Source organism: Oncorhynchus gorbuscha, unplaced genomic scaffold (assembly GCF_021184085.1).
Source record: "Oncorhynchus gorbuscha isolate QuinsamMale2020 ecotype Even-year unplaced genomic scaffold, OgorEven_v1.0 Un_scaffold_1187, whole genome shotgun sequence".
NCBI lineage: Eukaryota > Metazoa > Chordata > Actinopteri > Salmoniformes > Salmonidae > Oncorhynchus > Oncorhynchus gorbuscha.
The window spans coordinates 132464-153613 of NW_025746043.1; the positions used below are offsets into that span (position 1 = coordinate 132464).

The 21150-nt window shown below is 40.2% G+C and overlaps 1 protein-coding gene across 1 annotated transcript in view; it reads left to right on the forward strand.

Annotated features, from left to right (window-relative positions):
- Positions 1-3618: 3618 nt before the first annotated feature.
- LOC124021733 (zinc finger protein 585A-like) overlaps positions 3619-21150 on the forward strand; it is a 42868-nt gene continuing 25336 nt past the window's right edge. The window contains exons 1-3 of the mRNA XM_046336864.1: positions 3619-3877; positions 8995-9243; positions 10241-11085. Coding sequence (XP_046192820.1) covers positions 9141-9243; positions 10241-11085 — 948 coding nt within the window. The 5' untranslated portion in view covers positions 3619-3877; positions 8995-9140. The remainder of the gene's footprint in view (positions 3878-8994; positions 9244-10240; positions 11086-21150) is intronic.

A 21150-nucleotide genomic window follows, 5' to 3' on the forward strand; every position in this document is an offset into this window, starting at 1 on the left:
ACTAAACGACAACATGTTTAATGATACACAGGCTACTAAACGACAACATGTTTAATGATACACAGGCTACTAAATGACAACATGTTTAATGATACACAGGCTATGAAACGACATGTTTAATGATACACAGGCTACTAAACGACATGTTTAATGATACACAGGCTACTAAACAACATGTTTAATGATACACAGGCTACTAAATGACAACATGTTTAATGATACACAGGCTACTAAACGACATGTTTAATGATACACAGGCTACTAAATGACAACATGTTTAATGATACACAGGCTATGAAACGACATGTTTAATGATACACAGGCTATGAAACGACTACATGTTTAATGATACACAGGCTACTAAATGACAACATGTTTAATGATACACAGGCTACTAAACGACATGTTTAATGATACACAGGCTATGAAACGACTACATGTTTATTAAGTTGTCTTTTTTTTAACTACATTTGTTGCTTTAGTCATTGATGATGAACATGTTTGGATAACTGCATTGATCTGCCAATACATTTTGTACGTGTATTTGTGTTGGTCAATCTCTTCTCTTCTGTATTATTCTTGTGTACAGCTGGCTGGAGTGTTTACGGACATATGGGGGTAGAAGCTGTTAAGGAGCCTTTTTGCTCCGGTACCTCTTGCCATGCGGTAGCAGAGAGAACAGTCTATGACCTGGGGGATTGGAGTCGTTGACAATCTTTGGGGCTTTCGTCTGACACCGCCTAGTATATAGGTCCTTTTGTAAGTCGCTCTGGATAAGAGCGTCTGCTAAATGACTTAAATGTAATGTAATGTAATGTCCTGCTTGGTCCTAGTGATTTACTGGGCCGTACGCACTACCCTCTGTAGCGCCTTACGGTCAGATGCCGAACAGTTGCCATACCAGGCAGAGATGCAACTGGTCAAGATGCTCTTGATGGTGCAGCTGTAGAACTTTTTCAGGATCTGGGGACCCATACCAAATATTTTTAGTCTCCTGAGAATATTGAAATATACTAATTCCTTATCAATGTCTGAATTTCTGAACTAAATGTTGATGTTTTGCGGAGTGTGTACCACTGTATGGAGAGTGGGGAATAGAAGCAAAGTTTATCTGTAGTATTGATGTTTTGCTGAGTGTGTACCGCTGTATGGAGAGTGGGGAATAGAAGCAAAGTTTATCTGTAGTATTGATGTTTTGCTGAGTGTGTACCGCCTTGTTGTCATGGAAATTCTAACGAGAAAGGAGAGAGACTAGATTCTTCAAACAACCTGAATTTTAATTCAGATTTGCCAAACTGAGACTGGTCAAACATCACCTCGATGGTGTATGGTTGAGAGCCCAGTGATACAAAGATAGGTTATTTTATAGCACAACATTCTACCCAATAATCATAGGTGCAGAGTGAAGAGGCATTCTCCTTTTCTCTAGGCCCTAGCCAATAGGACACATGCCAGGGCCCCTCAGCTCATCATGCTGAGTCATGTTGACTATGTTACTTTGTTCGTCTCAGCAATAGGATGCATTATTATGGGGTCACGTCATATTGAATTCAAAAAAAAAAAATTGTGAACATTTAAAAATAAAGTTGAGAATGTAAACATATTTTCGAGGATGGGTGAAATAATGGATGTTTAAATCAAAAACCACTCAATTCAAATATTTAAAAAAACAATTTGTCTTGTTTTTTAAAATGATTTGCTTACAAGTTTTGGGGTTTTGCTTTTGATGTCTTATTTTTGTTTACAATTCTATACATTTTGCTTTCAATTGATTGGTTTTTGATTTAAACATCTATTATTTCACCCGTCCTCAAAAATATGTTTACATTCTCAACTTTATTTTTATGTTCACAAATGATTTTGAATTCAATACATATGGCGTGAAATTGACCCCGTACATTATCATGGTTGCAAGCTATGTTGGCGCTACATCTAGACGTTAAGGAGAAAGAGGTACAGAGAATATTTAGGAGAAAGAGGTACAGAGAATATTTAGGAGAAAGAGGAACAGAGAATATTTAGGAGAAAGAGGAACAGAGAATATTTAGGAGAAAGAGGAACAGAGAATATTTAGGAGAAAGGTACAGCGAATATTTAGGAGAAAGAGGTACAGAGAATATTTAAGAGAAAGAGGAACAGAGAATATTTAGGAGAAAGAGGAACAGAGAATATTTAGGAGAAAGAGGAACAAAGAATATTTAGGAGAAAGAGGAACAGAGAATATTTAGGAGAAAGAGGGAGAGAATATTTAGAGAAAGAGGAACAGAGAATATTTAGGAGAAAGAGGAACAGAGGAAAAGAGAACAGAGAATATTTAGGAGAAAGAGGAACAGAGAATATTTAGAGAAAGAAACAGAGGTTTACAGAGAATATTTAGGAGAAAGAGGAACAGAGAATATTTAGGAGAAAGAGGAACAGAGAATATTTAGGAGAAAGAGGTACAGAGAATATTTAGGAAAGAGGAACAGAGAATAAGAGAATATTTAGGAGAAAGAGGAACAGAGAATATTTAGGAGAAAGAGGTACAGAGAATATTTAGGAGAAAGAGGAACAGAGAATATTTAGGAGAAGAGGAACAGCCCTAAGAGGAAGCCACAGAGAAACTTGTGAAGTCTGCAGTGCTTGTTCTCTTATGGTCATAGGTCTATTTACCCACACACAAGTTCATTAATGCAGTAGTTTAAGCATTTAATCACAAACAAACCTTAATTCCTAATAATCTTAATTTCTGTCACCACACTCTGTAAACTGGGATATATCAGTTACGTAGTAAGAGCGTTCGTGTAAAACCTGATGCAATGCAAGAAGTCTAAAAAGTGTAAAGTGTTTGCAGACAGAAGGAATATGTTATTGAAGAGTCTGAATGTAAAATGTTTCAACTGTGGTTGGGGTCATTTTCTTGAATTCCCAGAGTGCCCTGTTAGGGTGAAAGCGGTTGAGGTGTCAAGGATCAGGGCTGTACAGCAAATCGCCAATGTGGAGACAGTGAAGAGAGTTGAAGGGGAAAAAGGCCACAGTTTTGAAGAAAATCGCAACCAGTTGCAAATATTGTAGGTCATTTAAGTGATCTGGATACACTTATTGCGAAGAAGATGGATTTTGTAGCATTTATAGCCACAGTTATTAATTGTACTGCACAAGAAATCCAGTAAGATGGACATCCTTATATCTGCATTTGAGGAGTTGTTGGGCCTCCAAGACCTCACTGCAACAGAAAAGCAGGCTGATTCAGTCTAATTTAATAAATGTTGATAGTTTGTATGGATTCGTCTTTATATTTATTTATTTATTACCCACCTGTAGTGTAGGTGGCAGAATGCCATTATACCAAAAATAAGATGTCGCCAAAGGGTTTTATAACCAAGATAAACTACCGCCTTCCAACGGGACCAAATTAGTCAGTGTGCAGAATAAGCAAGGAGCTGGGCAGAGCCAAGCACGAGCTAGCAAGATCCTAGTGGCGCATTCTAGCATTCATCTGCATATTTCGTTCGGTAACGTCAATTCGCCTTTGCACACCTTATAAACGACGCGATTGTTAACTTTTGCAAGGGTGAAGTCTACTAACCTTATTCTACTCTTTTCATAGCATTTTAGTTTTGGGAACAAAAACTGTATTGAGATCAGATGTTTCTTCGATGAGAAAATGCTAAATGTCGGGTAAAATCCATCTCTTTCCATCTTCTCCTACTGCCAGCCAGAGTGTAAACGCCAAGCGGATGCTTCACATTTTATACATCCGGTGAAATATCTGTCTCATTGTTCCATCTGTGATGTCGCTGTTGAACTGTGGTCGTGGAGGAACAGGAAGTAAAAACAACAACAGAGAAAGCCGCAGAACTGTGCTGTCGAAACGATAGCTGTTGTATTACTACAGGTATGTAATACCACATTTTAAACCTCATTTCGAAAGAATATGTCATAACATATCAGGTAACAAATCCGTAGACTATCGTGTTCGGTGTAACGTTTGGTAAATGTTTTATGTGCTGTTTTTCCCCCCCGTTAAACCGAATGAGGTGAAGAACGCGATAAAAGTTATTTTACAAGTCACATAGCTAGAGACCTTGGTTTGTCTAAGTGAATGTACATTTCAGCAAGGTCATTTCATAAAGAATCCATTTATTTGATATTTCTAAATTAGTGACGCGAGCTGCTAAAATGGCGGCGCCAACAACTGCGTCACCAGACTTCAGTACAGGCAGTGCGGATGCATCAGAGACAGAGAGTAGATGATCGCTCGGAAATCCCGCTCACTGCTCCGGCTTTCCAAATGCTCGGCAAAAAACGGCATTTAGTTTACAGGAAAGACAATTGCCGCTCCCTTTCATTAAAATCACAATGTGGCCAACACCCATCTATTTTTGTGACTACACGGACCTACCATTTTGGTTTTGAAGTATTGAAAACAAGCCATTTGATTTGAATTAAAAGTTTTTAATAAGCATGAAAAGGTGAACTTAAGAAGCGCTCATTTCAAATAGGCTACCTGTCATATTAAACAGCATATAACACTATAAATAGGTCAGGTGCCGGACAGGGAGCCCAAGAAGGAAATTAATCATTTAGGTGATATTATTTCAATTATTTATTTCAAGGCAATAGCCAACAAGGAAATACATTGTGAAGCGAGCGCGACTAGGGTTGCCAACTTTCTCACTACCAAGTAAGGTACAAAAGGTGGCGTGCACGGTGACACGGTGGTGTGGGTATGGTGTTATGGGAATGAATATGTGACACGGCGGTGTGGGTATGGTGTTATGGGAATGAATGTGACACTATGGTGTTATGGGAATGAATGTGACACTATGGTGTTATGGGAATTAATATGTGACACGGCGGTGTGGGTATGGTGTTATGGGAATGAATGTGACACTATGGTGTTATGGGAATGAATGTGGTGTTATGGGAATGAATATACAGTGGATTCAATTGGAAAGGCAAAAGGTATTATGAGTTATGTGATCTGGGCAAGTAGCTTTCAGAATGCGATTGGACATGATCTGCTGCATAGGCTGTGATGTCTAATATCCTGCTCATGCTTTTCCAGACAGTTCATCAGAGCTTGATGTTTGCCATTTGCAGTTTCATCACTGTCTACATTAAAAGTCAAGAAACTTGCACTGCACCATCAGACACAGAGAAATATCTCACGCACACTGGAAACATTTGTCTATTTCCCTTGTTTGAGGCATCACTGGCAACTGAGAAATACACGCTCACCTTCCGTAGGAGGCAGATCATCATTTTCCGCAGTAGACGTCACGAAGAATGCGCCGATATTGCTAGCGCCTTTAGCTAGCGTGACCTTCTAGTGTGTTTCTGTGGATGCATGCGGAGTTAGGTCACTCTCCCATCCATTCGCCAATTGAGAATTCCTGACGGCATAAAGTACAGAAAGCTTTCGTCGAGTCACCACTGACGGGCTTAACCCACGTCTTTGTTACTTCACGTTGTTTGCTGTAGCTGCACAGCCTTCTCTTTTTTTTGCAGGTTTATCCATATTTCCTTGATATGCAAAACCGAGCGAACAACAACAGAAATGACTTTGCAGGATTTGGCGCGTTTACGCTATACTGTGATTGGATGAATATACGGGACAAGGGAGGTCTCGTATGGGACAAACCAATTTAGCCCAATATAAGGGACATCCCGGCTAATACGGTACAGTTGACAACCCTAAGTGCGACACAAGACTGGTAGGGAGTCAGGGACTTTAAGCGCTCAGCATTTTTAACAGCATTTAGTTGTATTAAATCGGCCTATAATACCGGTAATATAGAATATACAGTGCATTCAGACCCCTTGACTTTTCCCACATTTTATTACATTAAAGTTAGTGTTATTCTGAAATGGATTAAATCGTTTTTTTCCTTCAACAATCTACACACAATACCCCATAATGACAAAGCAAAAACTGTTTTTTAGACATTTTTGTCAATTTATCAAAAAAAAAAATATATATATATATATAGCATTTCCACATTCAGACCCTTTACTCAGTACTTTGTTGAAGCCCCTTTGGCAGCGATTACAGCCTTGAGGCTTCTGGGTATGACGCTACAAGCTTGGCACACCTGTATTTGGGGAGTTTCTCCCATTGTCTGCAGATCCTCTCAAGCTCTGTCAGGTTGGATGGTTAACGTCGCTGCACAGCTATTCTCAGGTCTCTCCCAAGATGTTCGATCAAGTCCAGGCTCTGGCTGGGCCACTCAAGGACATTCAGAGACTTGTCCCGAAGCCACTCTTGTGTGGTCTGTGTGTTTAGGGTCATGGTCCTGTTGGAAGGTGAACCTTCGGCCCAGTCTGAGGTATTGAGTATTCTGGGCCCGTTTTCATCGAGGATCTCTCTGTACTTTGCTCTGTTCATCGTTCCCTCGTTCCTGACTAGTCTCACAATCCCTGCCTCTGAAAGACATCCCCACAGCATGATGCTTCCACCAGATGTGACGCTTGGCATTCAGGCCAAAGAGTTCAATCTTGGTTTAATCAGACCATAAAATCTTGTTCCTCATGGTATGAGAGTCCTTTAGGTGCCTTTTGGTAAACTCCAAGCAGTCTGTCATGTGGCTTTTACTGAGGAGTGGCTTCCATCTGGCTACTCTACCATAAAGGCCTGATTGTTGGAGTGATACAGAGTTGATTGTCCTTCTGGAAAGTTCTCCCATCTCCACAGAGGAACTCTGGAGCTCTGTCAGAGTGACCATCGGGTTCTTGGTCACCTCCCTGACCGAGGCCCTTCGCCGCCGATTGCTAAGTTTGGCCGGGCGGCCAGCTCTAGGAAAGGTCTTGGTGGTTCCAACTTCTTCCATTTAAAAATGATGAAGGCCGCTATACTTGGGGGACCTTCAATGCTTCAGAAATGTTGTTGGTACCTTCCCCAGATTTGTGCCTCGACACAATCCTGTCTCGGAGCTCTATGGACAATTCCTTCAACCTCATGGCTTGGTTTTTGCTCCGACATGAACTGTGGGACCAGGTGTGTGCCTTTCTATATTTTCATTTTATTTTACTAGGCAAGTCAGTTAAGAACAAATTCTTATTTTCAATGACTGCCTAGGAACAGTGGGTTAACTGCCTGTTCAGGGGCAGAACGACAGATTTGTACCTTGTCAGCTCGGGGATTTGAACTTGCAACCTTTCGGTTACTAGTCCAACGCTCTAACCACTAGGCTACCCTGCCGCCTGTTCAATCAATTGATTTTTACCACATGTGGACTCTAATCAAGTTGTAGAAACATCTCAAGGATGATCAGTGGAAACAGGATGTACCTGAGCTCAATGTCAAGTCTCATAGCAAAGGGTCAGAATACTTATGTAAATTAGGTATTTCTATATATTTTTTTGAATATATTTGCTAAAATGTATAAAAAAAACCTGTTTTTGCTTTGTCATTATGTGTTATTGTGTGTCGATTGATGAGGAGAAAAATGATTTAATCCATTTTAGAACAAGGCTGTAACATAACAACATTTTGAAAAAGGAAAGGGGTCTGAATACTTTCTGAATGCTCTGTAGGCTGTGACTTGCTTAGGCTCAGTGACTTTGAATTTATATTTAGAAACAGCAGTTTGGCCAGAGTTTGTTTGCTTCTGGATCATGTGATGGTGCCTGGAGAGTAGGTCAGCAGTGGAGAATATCCTCTCTGTGCTTGCAGAGCCTCTGGGGATGGAAAACACCTGTTTTGTCACTCTTTCCAGGCTGGGCAGGGATGTAGAGCCTCTGGGGATGGAAAACACCTGTTTAGCCACTCTTTCCAGGCTGGGCAGGGATGCAGAGCCTCTTGGGATGGAAAACACCTGTTTTGTCACTCTTTCCAGGCTGGGCAGGGATGCAGAGCCTCTGGGGATGGCAAACACCTGTTTAGCCACTCTTTCCAGGCTGGGCAGGGATGCAGAGTTGTTGTTGTTCTTCCTATAGAAAGGCCTTAAAGTTTTTAGGCAAAATAACTCAAACCTAAATATAAAGCTCCTTGAAAGTGTGACTATGCCAGAGGCCTATTGGGCCTAATTCAATGATGGCTTATTGAATAGATAATATAACCAAAATGAAGGAAACTTTTAAGATATCTGATTTTTAGTTTATAAATACTTTGCTACAATGACACACTTCAATAGCTACCCACCTCGTTCCTTTCTTTTAGCATGTGCATTAATTAAACTACACCATCATGCTTTCAGGATAGATCTTTTCAGATTCCACAATGGTTCTTTAGTTGTGGACATTTACATCACAAGAAATGGCTCTTGGTCCTCATCTTTGTAAGTCACCTCAATTTTGCACCTGTGTATTTTTTTAAATCAGTTTCTTTATGAAAATATTTAGCGAACTCCCATGACTGTAGCTAAAGCAAGGGGTTATAGCAGCACACAAGTAGACTACCAATACAAGCTGGGCCCTGAGCTCATGAAGTGAGCGCTGCTGGAGAGAGATTGGAGCGGGCGAGAAGGCTGACACTCCAGCCGGTGGGCATCTTGCTCCGTGCCCCAGTCACAATGAGCTTGCTCTTACTCTGATCAGAGAGAGACTATTTCACGGCCGCACTACTGTTTTGAAGCTGAATGTAATGATTATCAGTTTTCTACATGTGTACTAATGTTCAGACACTTAAGTTGTTTCTGTCTTGATCTATAATTGTTAATATGGTGTGAATGGGAATGTGTGTGACTGAAATAATAGTTAAGACCAGGTTATTGTAAAATAGCACATAGTGCTGCTTAAAACATACTAACTTTGTACGAAATGGGCTTTTTCATTTATTTGAAATCAGGATATCTACTATAGGTTAAAGTGGACTTACGTTGTGTCATTTTAAAGTGTGTACTTTGTGTCTAATGTGAATGAATGAATGTTTGGTTCTCAATGCTTAGGTACCTGATCTATTGAAGTGAGAATTGAACAAGAATAAATAATCATGTATTTTTAGAGAATAAAGAAAGTGCCAGAACTGTCAAGACAATAACTTTTTGTGTCTGTTTCACATTGTTACTACAGGACGACTAGAATTAAGTCTGAGGCCGGTAACATCAATAGTGAGGACAAACCCAGCCTGCCTCTCTCCTTCCACACTGACTCCAAACCTACAGTCACTGGGTCCTGATTGTGACAGTGGAGCCCAGTTTTCACTGCAGGATCCAGAGATGGCATCAGTGAAGCTGGAAGACTACAGTCAAACACTGGAGCTGAATGTCAACATTAAAGATGAAGAAGAGGAGGAGAAGATTGGGAAATCTGTTACTCATGGTAAGAGCAGGTTCTGTCTCAGTCTGTTGTTTGTTCCAACTTCCCACTGTGAATGAAACGTTGCAGTAGAACTGTTTCATGATAAACTGTTTCAATGAGAAGGTAGATGTTATTTCATGCTACTGACACTTGCCTGGTTTAACACTAGTAAAGGGAGTGTTTTATTCATTGAGCTGTCTGGAGTGATCAGAGAGGAGACTAAAGAAGTGAAGTAGACAAACTGCCAGTGTTTTAAAGTTCTATGAAATAAGTCTGTAGTTACGAACCCTTGTGATGCTGATTGGAGGATGATATGAAATAAGTCTGTAGTTACGAACCCTTGTGATGCTGATTGGAGGATGATATGAAATAAGTCTGTAGTTACGAACCCTTGTGATGCTGATTGGAGGATGATATGAAATAAGTCTGTAGTTACGAACCCTTGTGATGCTGATTGGAGGATGATATGAAATAAGTCTGTAGTTACGAACCCTTGTGATGCTGATTGGAGGATGACACGCCCCTTTTTAGCTTTCATCTCTTATCCACTTTTAGAATAGTTTTATTCCCCAGTATTGTACAGCCTACTGATATGAATACATACAGTACCAGCCTACTGATATGAATACATACAGTACCAGCCTACTGATATGAATACATACACTACCAGCCTGCTGGTATGAATACATACAGTACCAGCCTGTTGATATGAATACGTACAGTACCAGCCTACTGATATGAATACATACAGTACCAGCCTACTGATATGAATACATATGTCACCCGGTACAGACAGAAGAGGACTGGCCCCTTCTGGTTCCTCTCTGTTTCTTTCTAGGTTCCTGACTTCTAGGGAGTTTTTCCTGGCTGCTGTGCTTCTACATCTGCATTGCTTGCTCTTTGGGTTTTTGTAAAGCACTTTCTGACAACTGCAGACGTAAAAAGGGCTTCATCATATACAATTGATTGACATGTATATCACACCAACTGACTGGTTCTTCTGATGTTCTTCACACAGGACACCATGTTGAGACATTCTCTACATCCAGAGAGCAACAGCCGGAAGATCACAGAGCTAAGAGGTCTCACCACTGCCCACATTGTGAGGAGATTTTCCCAATTCTATCAAAGCTAAAAATACACCTAAAAATACACACTGGCGAGAATCCGTATTCCTGCTCTGACTGTGGGAAGACTTTCTCCCGATTGGATACCTTAAAAACGCATGAACGTATACATACAGGAAATGATCCGTATTTCTGTACTGACTGTGGGAAAAGCTTCACAACATCAGGAACTCTGACAATTCATCAGAGAGTGCACACTGGAGAGAAGCCTTACTCCTGCTCTGACTGTGGGAAGAGGTTCTCTCAACAGATCCATTTACAAAAACACCAACATATTCATACTGGAGAGAAGCCTTACTGCTGCTCTGACTGTGGGAAGAGTTTCTCTCAACAGAACCACTTAAAATGTCACCAGCGAATACATACAGGCGAGAAGCCTTACTCCTGCCCTGACTGTGGGAAGAGTTTCATCCGATTGGATATTTTAAAATGCCACCAGCGAATACATACAGGAGAGAAGCCTTATTGCTGCTCTGAGTGTGGGAAGAGTTTCTCCCAACTGGGTAACTTAAAAACACACCAACTTATACATAACGGAGAGAAGCCTTACTCCTGCTCTGATTGTGGTAAGTGCTTCACAACATCAACTGATGTAAAAGTTCATAAAAGAGCACACACAGGAGAGAAGCCTTACTACTGCTCTGACTGTGGGAAGAGTTTCTCCAGATTGTATACCTTAACAACACACCAACGTATACATAAAGGAGAGAAGCATTATCAGTTCTCCCAGACCAGCTAAAATTAAAGTCATTACATCACTTAATTCTCCAGAAATCATAGTATACTCTATTGTATTCCTGTTGTTTCTCACTGTGAGAAAAGGGAGCGTTATATAATTTTAGCCTCTCTTTACTCTACTGATCAGTGAGCATCTTGTCAGTTTTGGTGTGTTTTGTTAGCTTCTACTGTAAAGATATTGAATGACCTTGGATTTGCCCTTAGGGTGGAATACCCTCTGAGGCTGGTTGACTGGGTGGTGCTGCTTCCCTCTGCAGTTTTCTGTGGGAATGAGCTGGCAGACACTACATGTATCAGATAGAGATGGTGTGATGATCAGTTCTCTGTGGTAATGAACTGGCAGACACTACATGTATCAGATAGAGATGGTGTAATGAGCTGGTAGACACAACATGTATCAGATAGAGACGGTGTGATGATCAGTTCTCTGTGGTAATGAGCTGGTAGACACAACATGTATCAGATAGAGATGGTGTGATGATCAGGTCTCTGTGGTAATGAGCTGGTAGACACAACATGTATCAGATAGAGACGGTGTGATGATCAGTTCTCTGTGGTAATGAGCTGGTAGACAACATGTATCAGATAGAGATGGTGTGATGATCAGGTCTCTGTGGTAATGAGCTGGTAGACACTACATGTATCAGATAGAGATGGTGTGATGATCAGGTCTCTGTGGTAATGAGCTGGCAGACACAACATGTATCAGATAGAGATGGTGTGATGATCAGGTCTCTGTGGTAATGAGCTGGTAGACAGCATGTATCAGATAGAGATGGTGTGATGATCAGGTCTCTGTGGTAATGAGCTGGTAGACAACATGTATCAGATAGAGATGGTGTGATGATCAGGTCTCTGTGGTAATGAGCTGGTAGACACAACATGTATCAGATAGAGATGGTGTGATGATCAGTTCTCTGTGGTAATGAGCTGGTAGACAGCATGTATCAGATAGAGATGGTGTGATGATCAGGTCTCTGTGGTAATGAGCTGGTAGACAGCATGTATCAGATAGAGATGGTGTGATGATCAGGTCTCTGTGGTAATGAGCTGGTAGACAGCATGTATCAGATAGAGATGGTGTGATGATCAGGTCTCTGTGGTAATGAGCTGGTAGACAGCATGTATCAGATAGAGATGGTGTGATGATCAGGTCTCTGTGGTAATGAGCTGGTAGACAACATGTATCAGATAGAGATGGTGTGATGATCAGGTCTCTGTGGTAATGAGCTGGTAGACACAACATGTATCAGATAGAGATGGTGTGATGATCAGGTCTCTGTGGTAATGAGCTGGTAGACACAGCATGTATCAGATAGAGATGGTGTGATGATCAGGTCTCTGTGGTAATGAGCTGGTAGACACAACATGTATCAGATAGAGATGGTGTGATGATCAGGTCTCTGTGGTAATGAGCTGGTAGACACAACATGTATCAGATAGAGATGGTGTGATGATCAGGTCTCTGTGGTAATGAGCTGGTAGACACAGCATGTATCAGATAGAGATGGTGTGATGATCAGGTCTCTGTGGTAATGAGCTGGTAGACACAACATGTATCAGATAGACCTGGTGTGATGATCAGTTTTCACCACTAGTTTGGGGGGGATTATTTGATTTACTAAACAACTAATTGTTTAATTAAATACAGGTTATGAAACAACTACATTTGTTTATTCAGTTGCACTTTAAAACTAGATTAGCTATTTTTGTCATTGATGATGAATATGTTTAGATAGCTGCAACTTAACTGATCTGCCGATTTACTAAATAAATAATAATAAACAATTTAAAAAAACATTCAATTGTACATGAATGTGTACTGGTTCTTATGGTTGTATTCAGTTCTTCATATTAGATCTGACAGTATGAATGGTTCTTATGGGCTGAGTGCCTGGAGTGTTTTTGTATGACTACAGTCAGGAGTTCTCTCTGACCCGGTGATGTCACCAGGACAGAACCACATGTCTCTATTACACTCCAGCCCAGAATGTGGCAGTGATGTACAGTTAATGTTGGTTTGCACACTACCAATAAACACCATAGAAGAAGAATGTATACTTAGTGACCACACCCATTCACCATGCTGCAAAACATTGGGTGTGCATTCAGTGACCACACACAATGAAACATTTTGTAAGTACATTTATTTTGAAAACATCAGGTTTTTTGTTAATTGTTTCTAGTGCTGGGGAATCAAAGTTTCCTGAATCATTGAGGTCTTCCAGCCAATTGTGTTGAAAATAGGGTGAGGCACAGGGGCTACTAACATCTTACTACACAACATACACTTAGTATTACTTTCTTAGCTACAGTATACACATCTCCCTGGCATATTACATAATTTATGCAGCAGCATTCAAGACATTTTGGACTCACCTTGTTGTGCTGTGTTCACTTGAACAGGAAGGTTATGCGGCGGTCCTTCTTGTGTGCTCTAGAAAGAAGCCCGAGTTCCCAACTTGGAATTCAGAGTTGGATGACCGTTCAAAATGTTTTTTTGTTCTGTATTTTCACCAGTTGGAGTTTTATCCGAGTTCCCAGTTGTCTTGAACTCACTGAAGTCTGAGATTTCCCAGTTCTGACTTTCCAGTTGTTTTGAATGCAACAGAAGTCATGCTGGATTGACATTATGGCCAATGTATTCAAACTCTTCTGGCCCCTGGCGTTACCTCCTTTTTGTGATATCCAATTGGTAGTTACGATTTTTTCTCATTGCTGCAACTCCCCTACGGACTTGGCAAAGGTCGAGAGCCACACTGCTCGTTTAACTCAAGAGCCAAGCCGCACCAATGTGTTGGAGGAAACACCGTTGAACTGATGACCAAAGTCAGCTTGCAGTCGCCCGGCCCGCCACACAAGGGGTCGCTGGAGCACCATGAGACAAAGACATCCCAGCCAGCCAAACCCTCCCTAACTTGGACGATGCTGGACCAATTGTGCGCCTCATGGGTCATGTGATACAGCCTTGGATTGATCCCGGGGCTGCAGTGGCGCCTTGGCACTCATTGTTGAATTTACAGTTTCCAACTGAGCACTGAGCACCAATATACGTTTTATCTATAATTTCTCTTCTCTACAGATCCTGGTTCGATCCTGGGCTGGGTCACAACCGGCTGTGATCAGGGGTCTCATAGGGCAGCGCACGTGATTTGACGTCATTTTATCTGACCTTGAGATTTCTTGGGTGGCCATTTATAATGTGAGTCTATGCCAGCACCCAAGGGCCTAAAATTTTTGAGCTCTACCCATAGATTTTGCGGTGACGTTTTGTCCCCATGAGTGACAGAACATTGAGCCAATCACGGCTCAACTAGAGAACATTATCAACCCCTACGCCCTGTATTCTCCACTGGCTACCCCACCACCACAGAAAGCACTGATCTGGGCTGAAACACCTGTATTTTGGAGCTGCCTTACTCAAGAAAGCAAAAAAGAGACCATGTTTGTATGCGGCTTTATTAACTCAAATTGATATTTATTTGTACTATTTTCTACATTGTAGAATAGTGAAGACATCAAAACTATTAAATAACACACATGGAATCATGTACTAACCTTCACTTTTGACTTTTTTGGTTGTCTTACAAACTAATGTAAAAGTATTTATTCAACCTTTAAACAAATAAAACATCCATGGACATATTTTGTGGTGACTGTAACTATAATGTTCTTATGTTATGTTCTTAAACAAAACATTCTTGCTCAGGACAGCAGGTTATATGTCTGTGAAATCTTCATAATTGTTGTAATAATCAGTCAGAACCTTATTGAACAGCGTTTACCACTTGCACCATGTACGATTAATGCAAACTCAACTAAAGCAGTGAGAACACATTGTTGTTGGATAAATAAACTAAATATCTAACATTGTTTTCCCATTTGGACTTTGTTGTGCTTTTATATGGTTGAAAGCGCAGTGATGATAGATTTAGGGCAGTGGTGACGCTGTCGTGGAAATTTTCTGTATTTACCAAATCATGAGAGCAAACCACACACAAGTCAGAGTTAGTTATCACAAAGTCCATCTTTAATTATATGAGCTCCATCACAACCCTGTGACTCTCAGATTAATTCAGTGTCTATCAATGAATTCTCTGAGAGTCCCTTACACATTGCAATTGAGATCCTTTATCGTAAAGACACATAGCCAGAAAGCATTGGCATAATTTATTGTTCAGCTTTGTCTCCTAAACTATGTTCTTTTCTCAAACTCAGAACCATAAACCAATCCTCCATATCAACAGGCATATATCAAATCCATTCTATCTTGACAAGATCACAGAGAGACATTTACTGGCACACAGAGATTGTGGAGCCAAGAGATCTACGCTTGACCTCAACCCCTCTCTCCGGCCCAAGTAACTTAGTCTTGACAGAACAGATACTGCAACCCCGCCACAGTATTATACAAACACATTCTGATGAGAAGTGAATTATAAACATATGATGAATATAAAACATCTTACCTATGTTACCAACTAATTCTGATTATTCTCCAACAACGCTTCATTCAGTGCAGGTGGAACAGAGCCTGTTTTGAGCCCCACCTGTTTAACTAAAAAAATAAAAGGTTATTTTGGCATTAATACGTGTCACGTATCAGTTTGCAAACAATGTAAAAAAACATTGAGTTAATAAAGCCGCATACAAATATATATATATACATATATAAAAAAAAAAAATATATATATATATATATACATATAAATATATATATACACACTACTGGTCAAACGTTTTATAACACCTACTCATTCAAGGGTTTTTCTTTATTTTTACTATTTTCTACATTGTAGAATAATAGTGAAGACATCAAAACTATGAAATAACACACATGGAATCATGTAGTAACAAAAAAGTGTTAAACAAATCAAAATTGAGATTCTTCAAATAGCCACCATTTGCCTTGATGACAGCTTTGCACACTCTTGGCATTATCTCAACCAGCTTCATGAGGTAGTCACCTGGAATTCATTTCAATTAACAGGTGAGCCTTCTTAAAAGTTAATTTGTGGAATTTCTTTCCTTCTTAATGCGTTTGAGCCAATTAGTTGTGTTGTGACAAGATATTGATCCCTCAATCAATATGCCTATACAGAAGATAGCCCTATTTGGTTAAATACCATATTATGGCAAGAACAGCTCAAATAAGCAAAGAGAAATGACAGTCCATCATTACCTTAAGACATGAAGGTCAGTCAATACTGAAAATGCCAAGAACTTTGAAAGTTTCTTCAAGTGCAGTCGCAAAACCATCAAGCGTTTTGACCGCCACAGGAAAGGAAGACCCAGAGTTACCTCTACTGCAGAGGATAAGTTCATTAGAGTTACCAGTCTCAGAAATTGCAACCCAAATAAATGCTTCACAGAGTTCAAGTAACAGACACATCTCAACATCAACTGTTCATTGCAGACTGTGTGAATCAGGCTTCATGGTCAAATTGCTGCAAAGAAACCAGTACTAAAGGACACCAATAACTAAAGGACACCAATAAGAAGAAGAGACTTGCTTGGGTCAAGAAACATGACCAATGTTCATTAGACCGGTGGAAATTTGTCCTTTGGTCTCGAGTCCAAATTGGATATTTTTGGTTCCAAACGCTGTGTCTTTGTGATACGTGGTGTAGGTGAACAGATGATCTCCACGTGTGTATTTCCCACCGTAAAGCATGGAGGAGGAGGCGTGATGGTGTGAGGGTGCTTTGGTGCTGCTTCCCTCTGCAGTTTTCTGTGGGAATGAGCTAGTAGACAACATGTATCAGATAGAGATGGTGTGATGATCAGTTTTCACCACTAGTTTGGGATCATTCTTTACTACTAACTGACTATTTCTTTAATGATAAACAGGCTATGAAACGACGTCATATATTTATTAAATTGTCTTTTCAAAACTAGATGTATTATGTTAGTCATTGATAATTAATGTGTTTGGGAAAACCATATTCAAGCCAACTAAATTGATCTGCCAATGAAAAATAAAGTTTGCATATGAATTTATGCTGGTCAAACTTTTGTATAATAAATTACAATAAACAATGTTTCAAGTGACATATTTAGTTTGTTTCTGAAGCCAAGGAGGACAGGAAGTTGAAATGAGCATGTCACGACATCTCGACACATTGGGACAAGCCAATTTGCTATTCACCAATATTATCTCAATCAAATCAGTGATGACTGTTTAACAGTCTTATGGCCTGGAGATAGAAGCAGTTTCATTCTCTTGGTACCAGCTTTTATGCTCCTGAACCGTCTCCGCCTGATGGTAGCAGAGTGTCTCTGGTGGCTGAGGTTCTTGATGATCTTCTTGGCCTTCCACAGAGACCTTCTACAATACATATGTAATGAGTTGAAAAACTTAGACATTAAAACAGACAACACTTTAGTTTTTTAAAACAAGGTTTATTTGTCGAGATAATCAATCTCACTTTTATATTCTACATGGTTTAGTAGTAGTTAGTCCATCAGTCCAATAATGTCGCTGTTGCACTGTGGTAGTGGAGGGGGGGACAGGAAGTTCCGGGTTGGCGCCCACCATTCTTTGGAATAAAGAAAAGGCCAGAACTGTGCTGTCCGTTTATCGTTGTTTCTACAGGTATGTAATAGCACTAATATCGAAAGAACGTCATAACATGTTAAAAAAACAAATCCGTCAATATATTACCACGTTTGGGAAAGGTTTTGTGGTTATGTCAAACCGAGTGAGTGAAGAACGTGATAACAAATGTTTTACAAGCACACAGCGTGGTGTGCACCACACGTTTTCAATTGTAAGGCTTTCATTGTTCGTATACAGCTCGGTGTGTTTCGCCTGGGGATGTTCAGTACAAAAACGTTGTGGAAAGTTGCAGATATAAATTCTCTGAATAGAACTGACATGATTCCTTAAAATCAGAGGCATGTTTGTTCTACATAATACATTTATATCTGATTGTGGCCAACGTCTCCGTCCTCCCCGCTTGTCCCTACGTATGTGAAGATAGCTACAATAGTGGAATTTGCGTTTCGCTCTCATTGAAAATGATTAAAATGAATGGAATCGTGTCATATTTGGACTAGAAACGCTAAACATGTTTGGAATGTAACTTAATTTAAAATGAATTACAATAATTAATTAATTTGAAAATAGACCGAACACAACGTTTGAAATCCCACTGTGGATGTATTAGACCATATAATTGCATTGGGGTCATTTTTATATGTACTTGTGAAACTGGTTGGTTTGTGCACCCAGGAAACGGGTGATACCCACAGAAAACAATTACCAAGAGTTAACACATATTAATGTCTTAGCTCTTATTGCAGGACTTTGACTCAAAAATCACCTTCCCAGTCAGTCTATTACAGGGGTTCTCCAGTACTATTTGAGAAGGTCCAGTCACACAAGTTTCCTAGGTGGCAAAGGTCCAGATGGATATTGTCATTTATTGGCGTAGTAACAAACTCCCAACTTGCAACCACAAAATCTTCACAACCCTCTTGTTGGCAGGTTTAAATGTAATATCACTCAATTCTATACATTTTGCAATGGGGCAGCATTTTTTTTGCAACCAAAAAAGTATTATTATATATATTTTGGGTTCTGTGGTCCGTATTGACCCAGTCTGGATCCGGGCCGTGGTCCGTATTGACCCAGTCTGGATCCGGGCCGTAGTCCGTGACCCAGTCTGGATCTGGACCGAGGTCCACCAGTTGAGTATGGAGGGTCTTTTGTTTGTGTTGGACATTCATATTGCACTCTACAGTCTTACCTATGGATTGTTCAGTCTACTCAGTGAAACCCACAGAACACAACTATGTAGAGTTTACACAAATCAAATCAAATGTATTTATATAGCCCTTCGTACATCAGCTGATATCTCAAAGTGCTGTACAGATACCCAGCCTAAAACCCCAAACAGCAAGCAATGCAGGTGTAGAAGCACGGTGGCTAGGAAAAACTCCCTAGAAAGGCCAAAACCTAGGAAGAAACCTAGAGAGGAACCAGGCTATGTGGGGTGGCCAGTCCTCTTCTGGCTGTGCCGGGTGGAGATTATAACAGAACATGGCCAAGATGTTCAAATGTTCATAAATGACCAGCATGGTCCAATAATAATAAGGCAGAACAGTTGAAACTGGAGCAGCAGCACGGCCAGGTGGACTGGGGACAGCAAGGAGTCATCATGTCAGGTAGTCCTGAGGCATGGTCCTAGGGCTCAAGTCCTCCGAGAGAGAGAGAGAATTAGAGAGAGCACACTTAAATTCACACAGGACACCGAATAGGACAGGAGAAGTACTCCAGATATAACAAACTGACCCTAGCCCCCCGACACAAACTACTGCAGCATAAATACTGGAGGCGGAGACAGGAGGGGTCAGAGGACACCCCCGGACAGGGCCAAACAGGAAGGATATAACCCCACCCACTTCGCCAAAGCACAGCCCCCACACCACTAGAGGGATATCCCCGTCAGCTAAATTGAACCCCGTTGAACCCCGTCAGCTAAATTGTCATGATAATCAGTGGTTTCAAGTTTCTCTCTGTGCATTTTTGACGAGATGATCACAGCAAAAAATAATAACTTCTGCATTTCCCGCTGTGTTAAACACATTGATTCTCATTACCAATCAGCTCAGGATAACTCCTGATAGAGTTGATTCTCATTACCAATAGGTTCAGGATAAGTCCTGATAGAGTTGATTCTCATTGCCAATCAGCTCAGGATAACTCCTGATAGAGTTGATTCTCATTACCAATAGGTTCAGGATAACTCCTGATAGAGTTGATTCTCATTACCAATAGGTTCAGGATAACTCCTGATAGAGTTGATTCTCATTACCAATAGGTTCAGGATAACTCCTGATAGAGTTGATTCTCATTGCCAATCAGTTCAGGATAACTCCTGATAGAGTTGATTCTCATTACCAATAGGTTCAGGATAACTCCTGATAAGAGTTGATTCTCATTGCCAATAGGTTCAGGATAACTCCTGATAAAGTTGGGTAGCTGATGGGCCTATTCAGAGCTTAAATAGCCAAAATGATTAATCACAGGAACCAGGACTAATAAAGCCAATGCAACTGACTGTTTTACAAACCCTAGGCCTTCCACATGGATGGACATTCATAAAGTTATAGACCGACACTGTAGGATACACCCCAGTAAACACAGACCGACGTCTTTTGGATGTCATTTTTTGACTTGGACGGCAGGAGAAATGTTCAAAAGCTCAAAAAAAATTGCATTTGAGGATAGAAAGTGTTAGAAAATATATATATATAATAATGTTTGTGGGATCATTTTGACGGTACGGGTTGCATCATTAAGTACAGCTGTTTTTATCAACACAAGATTGTTAAATGGAAACAACCTAGCTGGCAATTGTCAGATCTGTTTTCTATGCAAATGTTTTCTAAAAGTCGACAAAAAAGTTACTGGACAAGTTTTTGGAAACAGCTAATATTTCACAAGATTGGAAAGAACTACAGCAGAGTACAGGAAAGTAAAGTTTAATTCAGTACAGTAGAGTACAACAGTACAGAGTATAGTACAGTATAAAGTATTGTACTTTACTCTAATGTACTCCATTGGGGCTGGGCGATGTGGACTAAATATCATACAGCTGTATCTTCAGTTTTTCAAACTTCTGGGCGATTCGAGATATCTACATTTAGTTTTTCTCTAAATAAGCGTTGTACAATTAAAGGTTGAATCCACTGCATTTCTAACAGTCAATAATCTAATGAATTCAGGGCTTGTGAAGTTATACCGAGGCTAAATATAAACCTTCCACAACCATGACACCCACTAATCATTGTATTGTTTTATCAAGATGGTTTAACCTGGTTTTTGTTGTTTTTTGCAATTATCACTGATCTGGCTTTCAAGTCTATGAAAATGCCCTTTTTTTGTTACAAATGTAACTAGAACCAAGCATAATGCACATTCACTAACAATGACTTCTTGTAGCAGGCATTAGGCTACAGAATATTAACACGTCTCATCAACAATCTCTCAAGCCCACATGCTAGTGACTAGCCAGCTAATCTTTATATTTCAAGTTCAGCCAACTTGGATCTATTT